Raw genomic sequence first — 19720 nt, forward strand, 5'->3', positions numbered from 1 at the left:
GAAGTCCCTGTTAGGTTTTCATTGATTGTCTTGATAACATATAATGAGTTGGTGTCCTGTAAATTTCTTGTTGATGTGATATAAATCTTCATTCATTCATTGACTTAGTTCTTGTTTTGTGCAAACTATATACACACATGGTCAAAATTGTTGGTACCCCTCGTTTAATGAAAGAAAAACCCACAATGGTCACAGAAATAACTTGAATCTGACAAAAGTAATAATAAATTAAAAATCTTTGAAAATTAGCAAATGAAAGTCAGACATTGCTTTTTAACCCTGCTTCCACGGAATTTAAAAAAAAATTAAACTCATGAAATAGGCCTGGACAGAAATAATGGTACTGCTGAAAATATTGTGACAAAAGGGACATGTTAAATCAAGTTGTGTCCACTAATCAGCATTATTCTGCGATCATCCACCACTGTTGTCTTCCGTGGGCGCCCAGGTCTTTTTGCATTGATGAGTTCACCAGTGCTTGCTTTCTTTCTCAGGATGTACCAAAATGCAGATTTTTTCACTCCTAATATTGTAGCAATTTCTCAGATGTTTTTTTTTTCTGTTTTTGCAGCTTAAGGATGGCTTGTTTCACCTGCATGGAGAGCTCCTTTGACCGCATGTTTATTTCACAGCAAAACCTTCCAAATGCAAGCACCACACTTCAAATCAACTCCAGGCCTTTTATCTGCTTAATTGAGAATGACATAACAAATGGATTGCCCACACCTGTCCATGAAATAGCCTTGGAGTCAATTGTCCAATTACTTTTGGTCATTTTACAAACAGGGTGGCACATGTTAAAGAGTTGAAACTCCTAAACCCTTCTTCCAATTTTAATGTGGATACCCTCAAATGAAAGCTGAAAGTCTGAACTTCAACTGCATCGTGAATTGTTTTGTTTAAAATTTATTGTGGCAATGTCTAGAAGCAAAATTAGAAAAATGTCTCTATCGAAATATATATGAACCTAACTGTAAGTGTGACAAACCTGCAAAAGAATAAGAAATCAGGAAGGGGGCAAACACTTTTTTCACACCACTCTAGTTTTTGAAGGAAATCAAAAGGGAGGTTGTAATAAATATTTTAGAGAACTAACCACAGGCCTTATGTAGATGTAGACTTGTGTAAATCCTTCTGTCTGTTTGTGTAATCCCACACAGACTGTGATTCTGTGGGGGCCAGATCATCACATACCTTGTTCTTTTTCATGATAAAGATAGTTCTTAGTGGCATTGGTTGTGCTCTTTGGGTCGCTGTCCTGCTGCAAAATCAATTTGAAGCAGTGAGTTGCCTCCCTGATGGTATTGCATGATAGATAAGTATCTACCTGTATTTTTCAGCATTAAGGATAGCATTATTCTTGAACAATTTGCTGAAATGCAGTCCCAAACTTACCAAGAACCTCCACCAAGTTTCAGTGTTGCCTGTAAATACTCATTATTGTTCTGGTTTCCAGCACTTCGGTGACAAATTGCTTTCTGTTACAGCCAAATAGTTCCCTTTTTGATTCATTTGTTCAGAGTACATGCTGACATTATTCTGCTATCTGATTCATATATTATCATATAATATTATGTCACGTGACCATGTTTTCATGTCTAAAATTTGACCAGATTTTTCCAAAATATAGATGGATGTTGCTGGGTGCCACTGGTTGCTGTCATGTCTAAGCCGATGGAACTGCTGGAAATCTTATCATTTCATAGGGAAGCAAGCATTATTTGTCTTTAATCTGCTGCACTACATTACATTGGCCACAACATTTATGGTATTCAATGTTGCCCATTTCATATTTTCCTCAATTCTGAATGGTACAGGCAGATACCTATCCATCATGCAATACCATCAGGGGGGGGAGTCTGTTTAGTTTCAAATTTATTCTGCGGTAGGGCAATGACCTCAAGCATGCAGCTAATGTCATTAAAAACAATCTGCAGCTTAAAGAAGAACAAAGAACATCATTGAATTGGTCTGCGATGACATGAAAAAACAAAAGGATTTGTGCAAATCTACATCCACAGAAGATCTGTTGTTAGTTCTCCAAGATGTTTCTAAAAACCTTCCTACTGAGTTCTTTCAAAAACTGTGTGCAAGTGTACTTGGAAGAATTGATGTTTTGATGCTGCTGTGAAGTTAAAGAATGGTCACTCTAAATATTAATTTGATTTAGATTTCTCTTTTGTTCATTCACTTTGCATTTTGTTAATTGATAAAAGTAAACTAGAATAGAAGGAACAATGTGAAGAGGAAGAACAGCAACCCAATGGCTTGATACAATCAAGAAAACGGCGATGAAGATCCTAGTGGCGTTTATTCATCAAGTTGCCATGAGCTCAAGGCCGTTAATAATAATAATAATAATAATAATAATAATAATAATAATAATAATTTCTGAAATAAATCTTACTTTGTATCATTTTTTCCACATCAGTCTAAAACTTTTAATCAACACTGTAAATTGAGAGCAGAAATTTCTTAAAGGTGAATTGTTCACCATGTATCAGAAAACAAAATGCCATTTGTCCTCACCCTGTTTATAAAGGATTGTTTCATCCTGGCACAGACAGAGAACAGTACAAAACATTTAGTACTGTCTTGTACTGTACTGTAGGGAGCGCTATAAAACCAGCAATCAGGAAATCCACTTTAGTAATACAGGTGTTATATCCTGCTGATTGGTAGTATTTTTCAGACAGTTATATTTTTTCAGTGATTCTGACACTGAGGGGAGCCAAGTTTATTTCAGTGATTGTGATATTGTATGATGGATGTTGTTTCAAAGTACATTGACCCATGAAAAAGTATTGGATGTTAAAAATATTGTAACTTGAGGCCATTGTAACTTGAAAGACCATCGTGCTGCCATATTTAACTAATAATATTTTTGACATCTGTCAGTACCTTGAATACTTAAACAGTTCTAATTACCAGTCTGGGGTTGCCATTTTCATTTAATAAGAATGAGCAGTCCCAGATTGGTGATTTTACTATATATAACTTGTTATGAAAACTGCTCATAAATCGCACTAAGGTACCTCCAAAAAGGCCCGATTTTATAGCAAAAATCGGCCTGAAATTCCAAGTGGTTAGATCCAGTCATGCAGAGCAGGATATCATTACCCTCCATGGCCTTCTCCCAGTGATAGAGTGAGATCTTGCCATTTACGCTATGCCAATGCTGCCGCTTACTTTACTAAGCTTACCTAACTGTAACCGCTTTAAGAATTTTACCATTGAGAAAATATTTAGTAAAGTTCAAAATTAGTATAGAGCGCAAGATCCCACAAGATCCCATTATTTCACTGCAATGGGGGCTTCTGCATGCTGGGATACCACAATCCAGAAGTTTGGGTCTTACGTTTGCTAGAAAACCAGGCCATATCGTGGGTAAAGAGGTGGCGCATTAGGGTTACTTATAAGTACTTTTGCAAAATAAATCATCAATCTTGGGCTGCCCACTCTTTTAAAATTAAAAGGGCAACCCTAGATTGGTGATAGGTACTCTTTAACTGATCAGATCAGCCACCAAAGACAGTGTATTCCTTTCAAAATTATCTGACATTAATTATTACTAGATCTACACTGTGGAAGATAGTCATATGCAGCGGGCATTTTGACTAGGTCCCCTTATCATGTTATTATTATAGGGTTTTTATGATTTTTGCACAATTGAATCATAACTGATATTTTTCTGAGATTTTCTGAAAATTGTTGAAAGAAAAACACAATAACACTGTAGTTGGAAAATAACATTATGCCGCAAAGCTTTTCATCTTCCAAGAACAATGTAAGTAGAGAATGTAAAAAAAGTGTAAAATAAACCCCAAACCTCTTGCTCAGAGATGTATACATGAGTGCACATAGAGTGCATTTAATTATGACTCATATTGATTAATATACATCACTTTTAGGACATGTCACTTACTGAAGAGATTTTGAAAACTGCAGTGGAAAGATCTGTGGTTGTATGAATGGTAGTTAGGATTTCTGAGTGCAGGCAATAAAAGGTGTTTTGTGGGCAATTTTATGCAGATTTTCATGCAAAATTCAAGCATGTAAGAAACATACACTCACTGTGAACATAACTTAATTGTTTGATCTGTGAGATTTCAGTTCTGGGACTCCATTACTGTCAAAGAGGGTTTCTGTTTATACTTTTGACATACTGATACATAGCAATCCCCAATGTTTTATCAGACCCCAAAAATATACGTGATAGATATGTCAATGTACCCCCTATTAAAACAGTTGCGTGATGTTCCTCTAGTTGTTTATCAATCAGATTTGATTTCTGTGGTTGGAAAAGCCCATTAACAACTCAGTCAGTGGTATAGCTAAATAACATACTCCAGATTTTGCTGCAGTTTAACAAAAATCACACAAGAAAAAAGAATAAGAAAACTGAAATGCATAATTATTAAAGCCGTTTCTACACAAATTCCACCCAAAAACTATGATGAGTAGTCGCACAAAATTGACTAATCCTCATGCAGGCATCCAACAGTTTAAATTGTAAATCTGAAATCCAATGGTTTTTCTAAAGTAGAAAAATGTCTGACTGAACATACCCTTATACCATGCAATGAGTTACTGCGTAAACTGTAGTAGCAGGCATGACCACTGTGGGGCACAAGTCCTTGACTATGGTCATCTCTGGGTTTCCAGGAGAACTGTATAAGTCTTTAGCTTGCGCATGAGGACCATAGGCGGATTATAATAAGGGCAATCCGGGCTACCGCCCGGGGTCTCGGGTCTCCAGGGGGGCTATGGCCGGATTGCCCTCATTATATGTGTGGTGCCGCGGCACATACCGGCAGACAGTGGCAGGGGGGAGCCCCCGGACCACTCCCCAAGCAGCGGTGCACGGCCGCTGCTTCTTCTTCGGCCGGGCCGGCACTGCAGCAGTCAACTTCCCTGTGCTGGCCCGGCCGCGTCACTGATAGGAGACACGGCCCTGTGGGCGGCCGTGTCTCATAGCTGTGATGTCACGCAGTGCGCGCCCGGCCTGCACTACTACTTACCACCGGAGAGGAGTAGGAGCCAGGAGGACTGGAGCCGAGCCGGGGGATGGTGAGTGTGTGTGTGTGAGAAAGTGTGTATGTGTGAGAGTGAGTGTGTATGTGTATGTATGTGTGTGCAGGCAGATATCATTGTGTGATGTCTGTTTATATGTATTTTTGTGTTTCAAATGTGTTTATGCGTGTATGTATATGTCTGTATATGTTTGTGTGCGTGACTGCGTGCGGCCTCCTGCTGAGTATAGATGGCGCCATGCGGCCTCCTGCTGTCTCTGGAGGGGGGGGCGTGCGGCCTCCCGCTGTGTATAGATCGCACCATGCGGCTCCCTGCTGTGTATAGATGGCACAGTGCGGCCTCTCGCTGTGTCTAGATGGCTCCGTGCGGCCACCCACTGTGTATAGATGGCGCCGTGCGGCCTCCTGCTGTCTCTGGAGGGAGGGCCGTGCGGCCTCCCGCTGTGTATAGATGGCACCGTGCGGCTCCCTGCTGTGTATAGATGGCACAGTGCGGCCTCTCGCTGTGTCTAGATGGCTCCGTGCGGCCTCCCGCTGTGTATAGATGGCTCCGTGCGGCCTCCCGCTGGGTATAGATGGCTCCGTGCGGCCTCCCGCTGGGTATAGATGGCTCCGTGCGGCCTCCCGCTGGGTATAGATGGCTCCGTGCGGCCTCCTGCTGTGTATAGATGGCTCCGTGCGGCCTCCCGCTGTGTATAGATGGCGCCGTGCGGCCTCCCGCTGTGTATAGATGGCGCCGTGCGGCCTCCCGCTGTGTATAGATGGCTACGTGCGGCTCCCTGCTGTGTACAGATGGCTACGTGCGGCCTCCCGCTGTGTATAGATGGCTCCGTGTGGCCTCCCGCTGTGTATAGATGGCTCCGTGCGGCCTCCTGCTGTGTATAGATGGCTCCGTGCGGCCTCCTGCCGTGTATAGATGGCTACGTGCGGCCTCCTGCCGTGTATAGATGGCTACGTGCGGCCTCCCGCTGTGTATAGATGGCACCGTGTGGCCTCCCGCTGTGTATAGATGGCTACGTGCGGCTCCCTGCTGTGTATAGATGGCTACATGCGGCCTCCCGCTGTGTATAGATGGCTCCGTGTGGCCTCCTGCTGTGTAAAGATGGCTATGTGTGCTCAATATTGAGTCATACAATTAATGTAAGGCTATGTGCCCACGATGCAGAAATGCTCCGGATTTTTTTTGAGCATTTCTGCATCTCCCTGGCAGAAAAAACGCATGAGGATTGTACATGCGGATTGTACATGCGGATTGTACATGCGTTTTTTCCTGCCAGGGACATGCGGATGTGAAGCGTTCTTCACATGCATTTCCGCATGCGGGTCGTCAAGCGCTTTCCAAGTGATTTTAGCATCACTTGGAAAGTGCTTGACAACTTGGTCACACTATAGAAATCCATGCAACCGGCATGGATTTATATAGTGTGACCGTAAAAGAATGGTAAAAAATAAATGTATACTTACCTTCTGATGGCTTGCCGACGTCAGCGGTCGCGTGACCCGTCACATGACTAAATGACGTCATGGCAGGTTCTTTTCAGACCATCGCGAGCTGCTGGCAAGCCAGGATGCATCGGATAAAGACACCGGTGGCCATCAGAAGGTAAGTATAATATTTATTTTTTATTTTATTCTTTTTTTTACAGGTTCTATGGTACCCGGGTCTGGAGGAGAGTCTCCTCTTCTCCAAACCCGGGTACCATCCGCACATTGAAACGCATGGATTCTGCATGTACAGATGCAGGGATGCGGATTACATGCGTTCCAATGCAAGTCAAAATAATTGTTAGTGCTGCGGATTTTTCCGCAATGATAATCCGCAGCGGAAATTTCTGCAGCATATGCACAGCACATGCGGATTATCATTGGGGAACATGGCAGACCTTCTACCAAGCGTTTTTTAAGCGTTTCTGCAGCGGAATTGCCGCTGCGGAAACGCTTAAAAAACGCGTAGTGGGCACACAGCCTAAAAAAAATTATTATAATTAATATTGTGCCAAATTAATTTCACGTGAACTATCACATGATCTATCACAGGGGATCATGTGACATGTCACGTGATACATCAGGTGTGTGTGTGTGGTGTGTGTGTGTCTAAACTGCCCGGGGCCCTTGCTACTCTTAATCCGCCCCTGATGAGGACTGACACTAAGCCATCTCTCTACAACACCTCAATTCATATAAAATAACTTTCCTCTTACTTAATCCTTTCTAGCTTGTTACTTTTTCCTGATATGAATCACTGCAAGCAAATTTGTCAATTCTTAAAATCAAATAACCGTATGGCATAATTTATTGTGACATTTACATTGCCATGTCAGAAACAATAGTCATCATGTTTCTTGCTGAAAAACTGAGATGACTAATTTAAAAAAAAAATGCTCACATCTGTTTGAAGACACAGATTCCTTCTGCCAAATATCCATTGCTAAACATTTGTACTGCCTGGTCTTATTAGTAGTGACTGTGAATGCATGAGTCTTCTAATAAAACAGTATGACTAAGGTAGATAGCTAGATATACAGACTCGCAGTCAGAAAGAAAAGAAAAAATTGAGGCAGTACTGTAGGAATGGTGGAGGTGATGGTCTGTTTCCTGATACTCCAAGGAGTTAAATATGTTTTATATGAACATATGTTTCTAAGGTAGATCTGGGGCTGCAGTTTAGTCTAGATAAAGTTAACTATAATGGCTTGCCCAGATTAAGGAGGGGAAAACTGAGAGTTAGTGCCAAGTTCAGGAAGTGACAGTCAGTAGAGGGAAGTAGACCAAAGTAGTGAGAGGTGACAGCAGCAGTTGCAGGTTTAAGGCTGCTAGGGACAACGTGAATCTAAAAAAACTCGGAGCAGTGGATTGCCAAAGAACCCCCAGTGCCAGTTTGCTTGTCGGCCTGGGAACCTTGAGATGGACGTCGGGGCTCTTGGGCACACTCAGCCTGCTAAGCAGGCTCAAACTCTCAGAGGCAGAGGATCATGGAATCTCAGTACACTGCCAGTGGAAGAGAAGAATTCCTAGTGCTAGGGAAATTAACAAGAAGGATAGTCTACCCATGCCGAGAACCAGGGCTAAATTTGCGTCCAGTTCCTGTGGGAAAGACTACAACCCATTGCACCTTATCCTTTGTGCCTGTTTGTAAAGACTGCCAGTTGCCAAATAAAGTTTGATCATTTTTAAAAATACAGTGTCCCCTGGATTGATTGCTGCAAAGGTTCCAGAAGAGGAAAGTCTGGAGCCAGTGGAGGCCTGCAGGCCAGAAGTAAGTGTGATGCACCACATACAAAGCAGCACACCAGGACGGGGACACGGTTTGTCTGTAGGGTGCCAGAGCAAGCAAAAGCAGCAGCTTTCCTACAACTACCTCATTCAGGCACCTTACAGCACGAGCAAGAAAAGTTTTTTTGGGTGCCAAGCCTCCCAGTCAATTACCAGACCTCTCTATAAAGCAAGAATATGGAGGCAGCACATCAATTGAATTATGAAAAACTGGGTGGTTTAATAGCACATAGTGACCTCTTCATTTTTTTTAGGTGGGAAAACTTGCAAAATCAGCACTGTGTCAAATACTTATTTTCCCCACTGTACAGAAAGAGTCACAAGTAACTAGCTCACAGTTTGAGTCTACAAAATGACCCTTCCTCACTATGGTAGTGAAAAAAGTGACGCATACATGAACCAATATTCCCTTACAACCAAGAGCCCATTAACTGTGAAAGAGGGATAAATAAAGTCCATAGACCATATAAAACAACCCGTTCTATATTAAAAAGATAAATAAAATCTAGGGACAATATAGAACCACCCGTTCTCAGCACATAACATGTAAGAGCATACTTCCGAGTTCATATCACTGAGGCTAACATCCTCAGTGACACATATCTCCCCTCCAGTATTTTATCAGTGACCTTCTCATAGCAGATACCAACATGTATAGTTTTTTTATTTAAGTGGTAAAAAAATATTCGGCAATTTGTAAGAAAAAAAAATGTTTGCTTATGCCGCCATTTTCCGACACCCGTAACGTTTTCATTTTTCAGGATATGGGGCTGTGTAAGGGATTTTTTGGGTGCCCTGAGCTGACATTTTTACTGATACCATTGGGGTAGATATGATTTCATGCAATAAAATGCAATTAAATTTTTTAAATATCATACAATGAGATTTTCAGTTTTTTCTTTATAGATTCTCTCTCACATTTGAAGTCTACCTACCTTTGTAAGTGGAAAAACTTGCAAAATCGGCAGTGTATCAAATACTTATTTTCCCCATTATATATAGGGAAGGGGTTAAAGGTGTGTTTTCCAATAACTTATCGACCGACATTCTTATAACATGGCAGCAGTACACTGTGAGTGGTGGCTATTTTTCAGGTCTGCTAAGTTGGAACATTAGTTTGATATTCAGAATGAGTATATTCTTAACAGAGCCAGTACACACCTGCAATTACAGGTTATTCATTCAAACAATAAATCTGATTTCACACCCTGTTTCTGTACCTGACATTGAAGCATTTATTACTGCAGTGAAACAAGACATGCATGAATTGCTCAAATATGATGTCTGGGGAAATGGATGCCCTATCTTCCCTGGCCTATAATGGCAACATCACCATTAATCGTGCTAATAAGAGTGATTCTGTCATTGTCATCGACACAGTGGCTTACAGGGTCAAAATTGAGACACAGCTTGCATATGATGAAGTCAATAGAAGGATAACTATTGATTAAAAGAGAGAGATCAGTAAACCTATTTAGTGTTTTTTGGGATGATACTATGGATGGGGGGATTATTGATAAGGCTTTATGTAGTAACAGGTAGAAAATCAGGTTATCCCAGTTATATACTGCGTGTCCTACCAAAGGACACCCAGTTTTATCAGGGTCAGGTACTATTTTCAGCACTATTGGTGTTTTCATTGATGGGATATTGACCCCTCTTATATCATGCCTTATATCATAGAAATGTGCAAGGGCTATAAAGGCATGTATAGGTGAGTTTAGTGAGGAAGAACTTGACTGGCCTGTACAGAGCGTTGAACTCAACCTCAATAAAACACTTTTGAGATGAATTAGAATTGAGACTGTATGCCAGGCCCTCGCACTCTACATCAGTACATCAGTGCCTGACTTAATAAATTTTATCCTAGATGAATGGGCAAAAATTCCCACGGACCTACTTCAAAATCTTGTGAAAAGTCCTCCCAAAAGAGTGATAGCTGTTATAGTTGAAACCTTTATACCAACTCCATATTAATACCTATGTATTTAGAATGGGATATCATAAAATCTCCTATAGGTGTAAAGTTATCGGAGTCTCATTTTTTTGTCCATATGAGGTATTTAAACAATAGTTCCCTGGTGGACAACTAAGAAAGGAATTTATCATTCCCATTATGTCAGTTTTCTGCCGTGAAATGGTTGAAAAATGTGACACAATATGTTTTTGGACAAAACTTTTACAACTTTTTGATCTTTTCTACCCTCAGAATTACTTTTCTTAACAGTGGGTAGCACATAACAAAAAGGGCCTGACTAATCATCGCACAAGTTTACCATAACGCATGCCAGAAAACTGGCCTAAATTGCAGTTGAAAGTTATACCAGTTTATAGATGGCATACATTTTACTTTCTGGCTAAAGAATCTTCCAATTTTTTTTAAAGGGATTGCATGTTTTGATACATTTGGCACACATTTTTCCATGCTTTTAGTACAAGAATGGAGTATGGAACACCAGTCACAAATTTCCCAATAGGAGTTTTACATCAACTGTATGGAATTTCTGGTAAAATATTATTTTTAATAAACCTATCTACTGTAGTATGCATTAAAGGTATTTTCCAAAAAAATCTTATATTTCTCTATGATACATAAATCAGTGAATCCTAACGAATACAACCTTTTAAATAGAATATATTATTTACAGGTTAATCTTGGAGGAAAACCTAGATAATGTAACACTAGAATAATCTTTTGTTGTGAAAATGATTCCTGAAGGAGGACAAAGGAAGGGATTAAAGTTAATAAAATATACTGTGAACCAAAAAGTATCCAGATAAACTCCTTCCTAGCATAGGATGTACTACTAAATTCCATGTTGGGTTTGCGGGTGTATGGGACGGGCTCAGAAACAGCCTGCTCCACATATAGCGGGAGCTGATTGTGGTTATAAGACCAGCATCTGCTTTTAACAGCAGTGGCTGTTTAACTAGATAAATGCCATTGACTGCCAGCCCTCCTCCAACATGATCATAGGGTGCTTATGGATTGACATTCCAGCTGGGAGCCTGCTTACGACCCCCCGCACCACCATATTGGTATTCCTGTGAAGCCATAGCCAAAAGCAGTATTGCAGCATATATTACAAGCAGTCCAACAGGTTCAATTTCCTACACTAAAATAAAAAGATTTTAAAAAGTTTTCAAAACTAGTAAATAGATAAATACAACATATGCATTTGAATAACCCTCTTTTCACAGTACAAAAAATACAAGAATTTGGTCTCACCAAATCTGTAAAAGTACAACCACAACTGAGAACAGTAAATAACCCGTAGGGTTCAAAAGAAAAAATTGAAAAGTCAGAATTGGGGAACATTTTACCCCAAAAATTCAACAAAAAATCGAAAGATACAACATTATATTTAATCCGAATTGGAACCACTAAAATGTACAGTATCCCATGCAAAACACATTCCCACAGCTCCATCGATATAAAAAAAATAACTTGCTGCTTAGAAAATCGTGACACCAACTACATTATTAATAAATTTCTGAATTCTTTTTCACTATTTAAATAATAATAATAATTTTAAAAAAACTATATAAGTTTTGCATTGCTGTAATCGTAGCTACCAAGAGAATCATATTGGCAGGTAATCTTTACAGCATAAAAAACTGAAATGTAATAAATCTAAAAAAAAACAATTGCAGAATAGTTTTTTTCTTTCATCATTTCCTGTCATTTGAAATGTTTTCTGCTGTTTTTCATATGGCTATTTTGATGGAAAAAAAGTTCTGACCCATGGAAAAAAGGGAGGATAAAATTTGGCAAAAGTAATATTTTAACTGTGTAAAATACATGCATATAATTTTACGAAAAAAGGAATTATTTTAAGATGAAAATAAAATCAGAATTTTTTAGTGGTTTGATTGAATTAATGGTAAATTTAAGTATCATAGCACCTTATATTATTATTTTTTTATTACCATACTATTACTATAAATCCTCAATATAAATACAGGTATTTTAGCTTAAATAGGTCCAAAATGTATTCTACATTGGGAGTTTAGATGAATGGTATGAATAGATGACACTTGTCTGTAATAATTATAACCACAAAGCAATACTTTACCACATAATTATTTTCTATGGTTACATTTGTTGCTAAGTCAAAACACAATTCATTTCATGAAGACTATCATAAAGATAATGGATTTATACTGTGAGCATGAATTTATTTATGCATTTATTTTATTACGTACAATTTAAAAACATAACAAGTTTAGTGTACCAATTCATATTTAATGTATGTTTGCATTTCATCAGCATGATTTAAAGGCATCTGTTTGAAGTGTCTTGACATTGGTGTTGGATTTTGTACCTTTTATTTGTATTTCCTGGGGTTTTTCGTCTGGAACAAAGGGCTCTAGATAAATAGAAAAATCCATTAAAAGTTGCCTTTTAGGGACCATTTTCAACCTTAGCAAAAATATTAAGTAATAGCTATACTTTGTATTACATATATCAGAAAACCCAATAAAATAACAAATATGAAAATATATTGGAAAGCAATTAGTTTTAATTTTATATTTAAAATAAATATGCAAATTGCCTCTTCAGAGAGGAAGAGGACAAGAACTCTAGTGCTACCTATTGGAAATAGTAATCCTAAAAGTCATTGTCGACTCTTTAGCCAGCCTTGCCGCATAACTTAGGATAAAAGCCAAAATAAGGTAAGGATCGTTAAAGGGTCGACATGGACTTTTAGGATTGCTACTTCCAATAGGTGGCACTAGAATCCAAGTCCTCTCTCTCTGAAGAGACAATTTGCATATTTAATTTCCCAGGGGATCATTGCGAGGCTTAAAAGTCTCCTCACCTTGGCATGCCAGGCTTGACATGTCACTCTCCGCAAGTAAAAACGTTATCCCTTGGATCTCATATTTAAAGTAAAATATTCTTAGCATTGTGTCATGTTCTTCAATGGTTAAAATTACAAAGTGCTTGCAAAAATAACTTTTCAATTCACATCTTATTGATAATCACCGTTATCAATAATGGAAGGACCGGATATCATACAGCTTGTTTCCTAGGTTACTGGCCACCTTGCAATTTCAGAGGTGGCCAGTTTCCTAGGAAAGGAGCACACACCGTTTGCAAGCCTTTTGATTTAAAGCCTGCTTGTGCTCCTCTGAAGATGATCCATCAAGCTATAGTCCCCTACACTTCTCCCAAGCTCCCATGCTTTACAAGCAGCATGTGAGAGCTCTCAGTTTGGACAACAGTGCTCTGAGCAAACAGGAAGACAGGAGGCTGGAGAACGCTACAGTTCTGAAGAAAAGAAAATAAGAACACTCCTTTAAAGAGTACCTTTCTCCAAATTTAGCATGTTGAATTGTACACAAGGTATAATAGTGGCTGCAGAGTGGATTTTTTTTTATATTTTGCTTTTCTGAAGAGATATTGGCAATCAAAGTATTTGCCACCTAATGAGTTAATTTTTGTTACTTCCAAGTGGGTGTTATCAGATAGTTTTCACTGGGGGTGTGTACTTCTTCTCCCTGTATAATGGTGACCAACCATAAGCAGACAGCAACACTCAAAGGAAAGAACACACACCCAAAATAGATTATGGTAGGTTTCTCAGTAAGTGAAATGTAATGATACAGCTCCAATCTCCTTGTCTAACCCTCTGCATGAAGTGTGGGATGGAAAAGTGCAGCCGTGTTTAGCTGTGTCACATTACAGACCCTCCCATCAGTGCTTTTCCTGTCATAGCATGTTCACCTCTGCTGTGCTGCCCCTCCCCCATACTCCCTGTTGATGAAATTTCAAGATGCCGTATCACAATAATGTTTGTTGTGCTCAGGTAACTTGTTCTTGCTCTGCAGTGAGATCAGAGCAGGGTGTTCTTATATTACACACAGGAGAAGTCCAAAACAGGAAGGATACTCCTGCATGAGATGTAATGACAGTCTGCTTTGATGTCACTGCAGAGCAAGTACTAGTTGTGTTCGCACAACAGACATAAGTGTAATTACTGAAACAGCTCCAGACAAGCAGTGTGTGGGGAGAGGTAGTACAGCAGAGGTGACAGTGCTATGAAAAAAGAAGAGCTGAAAATGAATTTGTAATGTGGCACATAACTCACTAGGGGAAAAATACTTTGATTGTTAATATATCTGCAACAAAGAGGCAATGTTAAAAAAAATCCCTGGAAAAAAAAAACATTTTATTCCTCTCTGCAGCCACTATGTCCAGATCAACACAAAAAATGTGGTTAAAGGTCATCTTTATCGCATAACACGTTTTAAGCATCCATTATTCATTTTATCTACTATAGATGTTTGCTACCTAATGTGTGCTGTGTACTTTCATAGTAGTTTATGCTGTTTTTCATGCATTCCTGCATTTTTAAGATCAGTATCAAGTAAAAAATACCTTTAATTAGTTCTGCACTGCCCATAGACTTTAAATGTTCTGTCAGCCCACTTATAACCCCGGTTCTAAAATGTCAGTGCAGTCCAATCAGCTTTCATAAGATTGTGCAGCTGGACACACCAAAGATAAGATAAGCATGGTTTAGTACCATGTTTGTCTTCTCCAACTCTTTATACGCAGTGGTGAACTAGGGCTTCATAAAGATATAAGAAAGCATTTACCCTGCTTCCTTCTCAGACACAGTGAATATGTGATCACTGGGTGCAGGGAGAGAAAAGGAGCTGCTGGATTCTAGGAAACCCAGATTGCTCTGCTGTGTAGTCTGCATGCTGTAATTCACCTTTAGCCCCAGTTACAAGGGAAATAACCACAAAAAATGTATAATGTACAGTGTATAAAATAAATGAAAAATTAAATTAATGGAAATAGCAAAAATAAAATACATACATTTTCTCCCAATAAAAGCAAATCAAAAACTTTACACAAAAAATTATTTGAATAGCCAAGCAAAAAAATAAAATATAGAGGGATTAAACCTATAGGCTGAGTTCACACAATGCAGTTTTAAAACGTTTCCACTGCGGTTTTTCCCGCCGCGGAAACGCATTAAACCTGCTTGGTAAGAGATATGTCATGTACAGCATTGATAATCCGCATGTGCTGTGCACATGATGTGGAAATTTCCTATGCAGATTATCATTGCGGCACAAACCGCAGCACAACCAATTTAAGCGCAAATTCGCAGCGAAATCGCGCCCATTGACTTGCATTGAATCGCAGCAAACCTGCATGTACAATTAGTGTTGAGCAAATTTTAGCCCATGAACACGCGACCATCAGGTGATCAGTGCCGCAGCAATCAGCAGGTGGTCACGTGACCATCAGCTGATTGCTATAGCCGGTAATCACCTGATCGGTCTCATGACCGATCAGCTGATGCTGAGCGTGGGAAGATTCACAAGAATTTTCCCACGCTCTCTAGCTCACCGGGGCTCATCAGCTGATCTTCAGCTGATGAACCCCAGTGAACTCTCCTGCAGCATTGTATACTGATAGAGGTGATTTTACACCCCTGTCAGTATACAGTGCTGTATTCTACAGCTGGGACATCAGTGATTGCTGATGTCGCCAGGAGACTCGCAACACTCATCAGGAGGGCGTTAAACTAGAAGAAGAGGGGATGGGAAGAAAAACGCCGGACATGAACATGCAACCAGAGGACATACTAATGAAAGATATGAGGTGCGACAAAGAAGGTCCAAGACAAGATACTTGGAAGGGAGGTAAGAAAATTTCTAATACAATCCACAGGGAGAAGATTGGAACAAAACAAAATCGTGTAAACTGCGTGCTAGCAAATGCCAGGAGCCTGACAAACAAGATGGATGAACTGGAAGCAGAAATATCTACAGGTAACTATGACATAGTGGGAATAACCGAGACATGGTTGGATGAAAGCTATGACTGGGCAGTTAACTTACAGGGTTACAGTCTGTTTAGAAGGGATCGAAGAAATCGGAAAGGGGGTGGAGTCTGTCTATATGTAAAGACGTGTCTAAAGCCTACAATACGGGAGGATGTATGGGAGGGAAATGAGGAGGTCGAGTCCTTATGGATGGAGATACATGGGGCAAAAAACAATAATAAAATTATCATAGGAGTCTGTTATAAACCACCAAATATAGCAGAAGCCACGGAAAGTCTATTAATGAGACAAATAGACGAAGTAGCAAAAAATAACGAGGTGATTATTATGGGGGACTTCAACTACCCTGATATAGACTGGGAAACCGAAAGCTGTAGATCTCAGAAAGGAAACAGGTTTCTGTCAATTATCAAAGACAATTATTTGTCACAACTTGTGCAGGAACCAACTAGAGGGACGGCCCTTTTAAACTTAATATTAACTAACAGGCCAGACAGAATAACTGAGGTGCAGGTCGGGGGGCACCTGGGAAATAGTGACCACAACATTATACAATTCCACATGTGCTTCAGTAGGGTGCCCAGCAAGGGAGTCACAAAAACACTGAACTTCAGGAGGGCAAAGTTTGATCAGCTAACAGATGCCCTTCACCTTATAGACTGGGATAGTATCTTCAGTAATAGGAGCACAGATAGAAAATGGGAAATTTTCAAAACAGTCCTACATAGTCACTGTAGAAGGTACATACCTTATGGGAATAAAAGGGCTAGGAATAGGAGGAAGCCAATGTGGCTAAATAAGGAAGTCAAGAGGGCAATGAAAAACAAAAAAAGGGCTTTCGGTAAACTTAAACAAGAAGGCAGCGAGGAAGCGCTAATAACTTATAGGGAAAAAAACAAAATCTGTAAGAAACAAATAAGAATAGCAAAAGAGGAGACAGAGAGACTAATTGCCAAAGAAAGTAAAACGAATCCCAAACTGTTCTTTAACTATATAAACAGTAAAAGGATTAAAACTGATGGAGTTGGCCCATTGAAAAATAACCTGGGTAAAATCATAGAGGGCGATGAGGGTAAAGCAAACCTACTCAATAGCTTCTTCTCCACTGTTTTCACAAAAGAAAACAATTTATCGGAGGAAATGCAAAGTGATAAAGTAAACCCTCCGCTAAATATCACCCACCTAACCCAGGAGGAAGTTCAGAAACGCCTAAATAATATCAAAATAGACAAGTCACCAGGCCCAGATGGCATACACCCCCGGGTACTAAAAGAATTAAGTAATGTGATAGACAGACCGCTGTATCTTATATTCAAGCACTCTTTATGGACAGGGACTGCCCCACTAGACTGGCGCCAAGCAAATGTGGTACCAATATTCAAAAAGGGGTCTAAAAGTGACCCTGGGAACTATAGACCAGTCAGCTTAACGTCTGTTGTGGGTAAATTGTTTGAAGGATTTCTTAGAGATGCTATTGTAGAATATCTTAATGATAATAACTGTCTAACTCCATATCAACATGGATTCATGAGAGATCGCTCCTGCCAAACAAACCTGATTGCCTTCTACGAGGAGGTGAGCTCACAGCTGGACCGGGGAGAGTCAGTGGATGTTGTATACCTTGACTTCTCCAAAGCGTTTGATACCGTGCCACACAAAAGGTTGGTATATAAAATGAGAATGCTTGGTCTGGGGGATAATGTGTGCAAGTGGGTAAATAGCTGGCTGAGTGATAGAAAGCAGAGGGTGGTTATCAATGGAGTAAGCTCAGGGGGTGTCAGGGTTACTAGCGGGGTGCCTCAAGGGTCTCTGTCTTGGGCCCTATATTATTTAATATATTTATTAATGATCTAGTGGAAGGGTTGCATAGTAAAATAGCAATATTTGCAGATGATACTAAACTTTGTAAAGTAGTTAACACAGATGAGGATAGGGCACAGCTACAGGAGGATTTAGATAAATTGGGGAGTTGGGCCAAAAAATGGCAAATGGGGTTCAATGCCAATAAATGTAAGGTCATGCACATGGGAAAGAAAAACAGCAGTCACCCATACATATTAAATGGGAAACCGTTGGGGAAATCTGACATGGAGAAGGACCTGGGCGTCTTGGTTAATAGCAAATTAAATTGGAGTGCCCAGTGTCAGGCAGCAGCTGCGAAGGCAAATAGAGTCATGGCATGCATCAGAAGAGGAATAGGGGCATATGATGAGAACATTGTTCTTCCTCTGTATAAAGCGCTGGTAAGGCCGCACTTAGAATATTGTGCACAGTTCTGGGCTCCGGTGCTCAGGAAAGACATATTGGAGCTAGAGAGGGTACAAAGGAGGGCGACTAAGGTAATAAAGGGAATGGAGGGACTAGAATACCCAGAGAGGTTGTCAAAATTAGGCCTATTTACGTTGGAAAAGAGAAGGCTTAGGGGAGACCTCATAAACATGTATAAATACATCAGGGGGCAGTACAGAGATCTCTCCCATGACCTGTTTATACCAAGGATGGTGACAAAGACGAGGGGGCACACTATGCGTCTGGAGGAAAGGAGGTTCCTGCACCAGCATAGAAGGGGATTCTTTACGGTCAGAGCCGTGAGACTCTGGAACTCTCTGGGAGAGGAAGTGGTGATGTCCAACTCACTTAATGAGTTCAAGAGAGGCCTGGACGCCTTTCTTGAGAACAATAAAATTACATCTTATGCTTAGTGATAGTTAATTAATCCAGATTGGTGTCGGGAAGTGAATTTTTTCCTCAATGATGTCAATTGGCCTATACCGCATGTTTTTTTTTTGTTTGTTTTGTTTTTTTTTGCGTTCCCCTGCATCAACGCTGCGGAATAGCTGCAGTGCACAAGAAATAGGCTGAACTGGATGGACGCTTGTCTTTTTTCGGCCTTATAAACTATGTAACTATGTAACTATGTAACTATGCAGCTGTAGAAATTATCTGGATTTTCGTGGGACCATGGCGTTATGTAGATTACGTTGCTGATGGAGGACAGGTGAGAAATATTGTTGTTTGTTTTTTTTACGTTTTTTTCAGGAGATTGAGGGCTTCGCGTATCTTTATTCTGGCCGTATCTTTTATTGAAAATGTGCTGACCATTTTACTATGTGGTTAGTAATGGGGGCCTCCATTACTAACCTGGGCTTCATGTCAGCCGCCAATAACAGGCTGACATGAACCCCAACCCCATTACCCCCTGCCACCGCTATAGGGCAGCGTGGAAGAGCGAGACTAAGTGCCAGACTTGGCGCATCTTATGGATGAGCTATTTCAGGGAATGCTGAGGGATGATATTAATTGCTGCGGAGGGTGCGAATATCCATGGCCCCTCCATGGCTATTAATATCAGCCCGCAGCTGTCTAGTTTAGCCTTTGCTGGCTAGATTTTTTAGGGGAACCCCACGTCAATTTTTTTCTGGGGTCCCCCTGTAACCTAGCCAGTAAAGGCTAAACAAACAGCTGTGGGCTGATATTAATAGCCAGGGAACATTGTTGACTAATGGCCCCTTCTGCGGTGACTAATATCAGCCCCCATCGTTCAGCTTTCCCTCTGCTGGTTATAACAATGACACAGCAGCCCAAGCCATTTTTTTAAAATTT

At 40.2% G+C, this 19720-nt stretch overlaps 1 protein-coding gene across 50 annotated transcripts in view; it reads right to left on the minus strand.

Annotated features, from left to right (window-relative positions):
• The window catches only part of TRDN (triadin), a 1346604-nt gene that overhangs the window by 611528 nt on the left and 715356 nt on the right, over window positions 1-19720 (minus strand). For 48 of the 50 annotated variants that reach the window (XM_073675989.1, XM_073675970.1, XM_073675994.1 and 45 more), the window contains one exon: window positions 12632-12676. The exons of the other annotated variants lie outside the window; for them this stretch is intronic. In XM_073675989.1, the coding sequence (XP_073532090.1) occupies window positions 12632-12676 (45 nt within the window). The remainder of the gene's footprint in view (window positions 1-12631; window positions 12677-19720) is intronic. 50 annotated transcript variants of the gene reach the window in all.

Source organism: Phyllobates terribilis, unplaced genomic scaffold (genome assembly GCF_046119375.1).
Source record: "Phyllobates terribilis strain yellow unplaced genomic scaffold, ASM4611937v1 Scaffold_3__8_contigs__length_932513732, whole genome shotgun sequence".
Lineage (NCBI taxonomy): Eukaryota > Metazoa > Chordata > Amphibia > Anura > Dendrobatidae > Phyllobates > Phyllobates terribilis.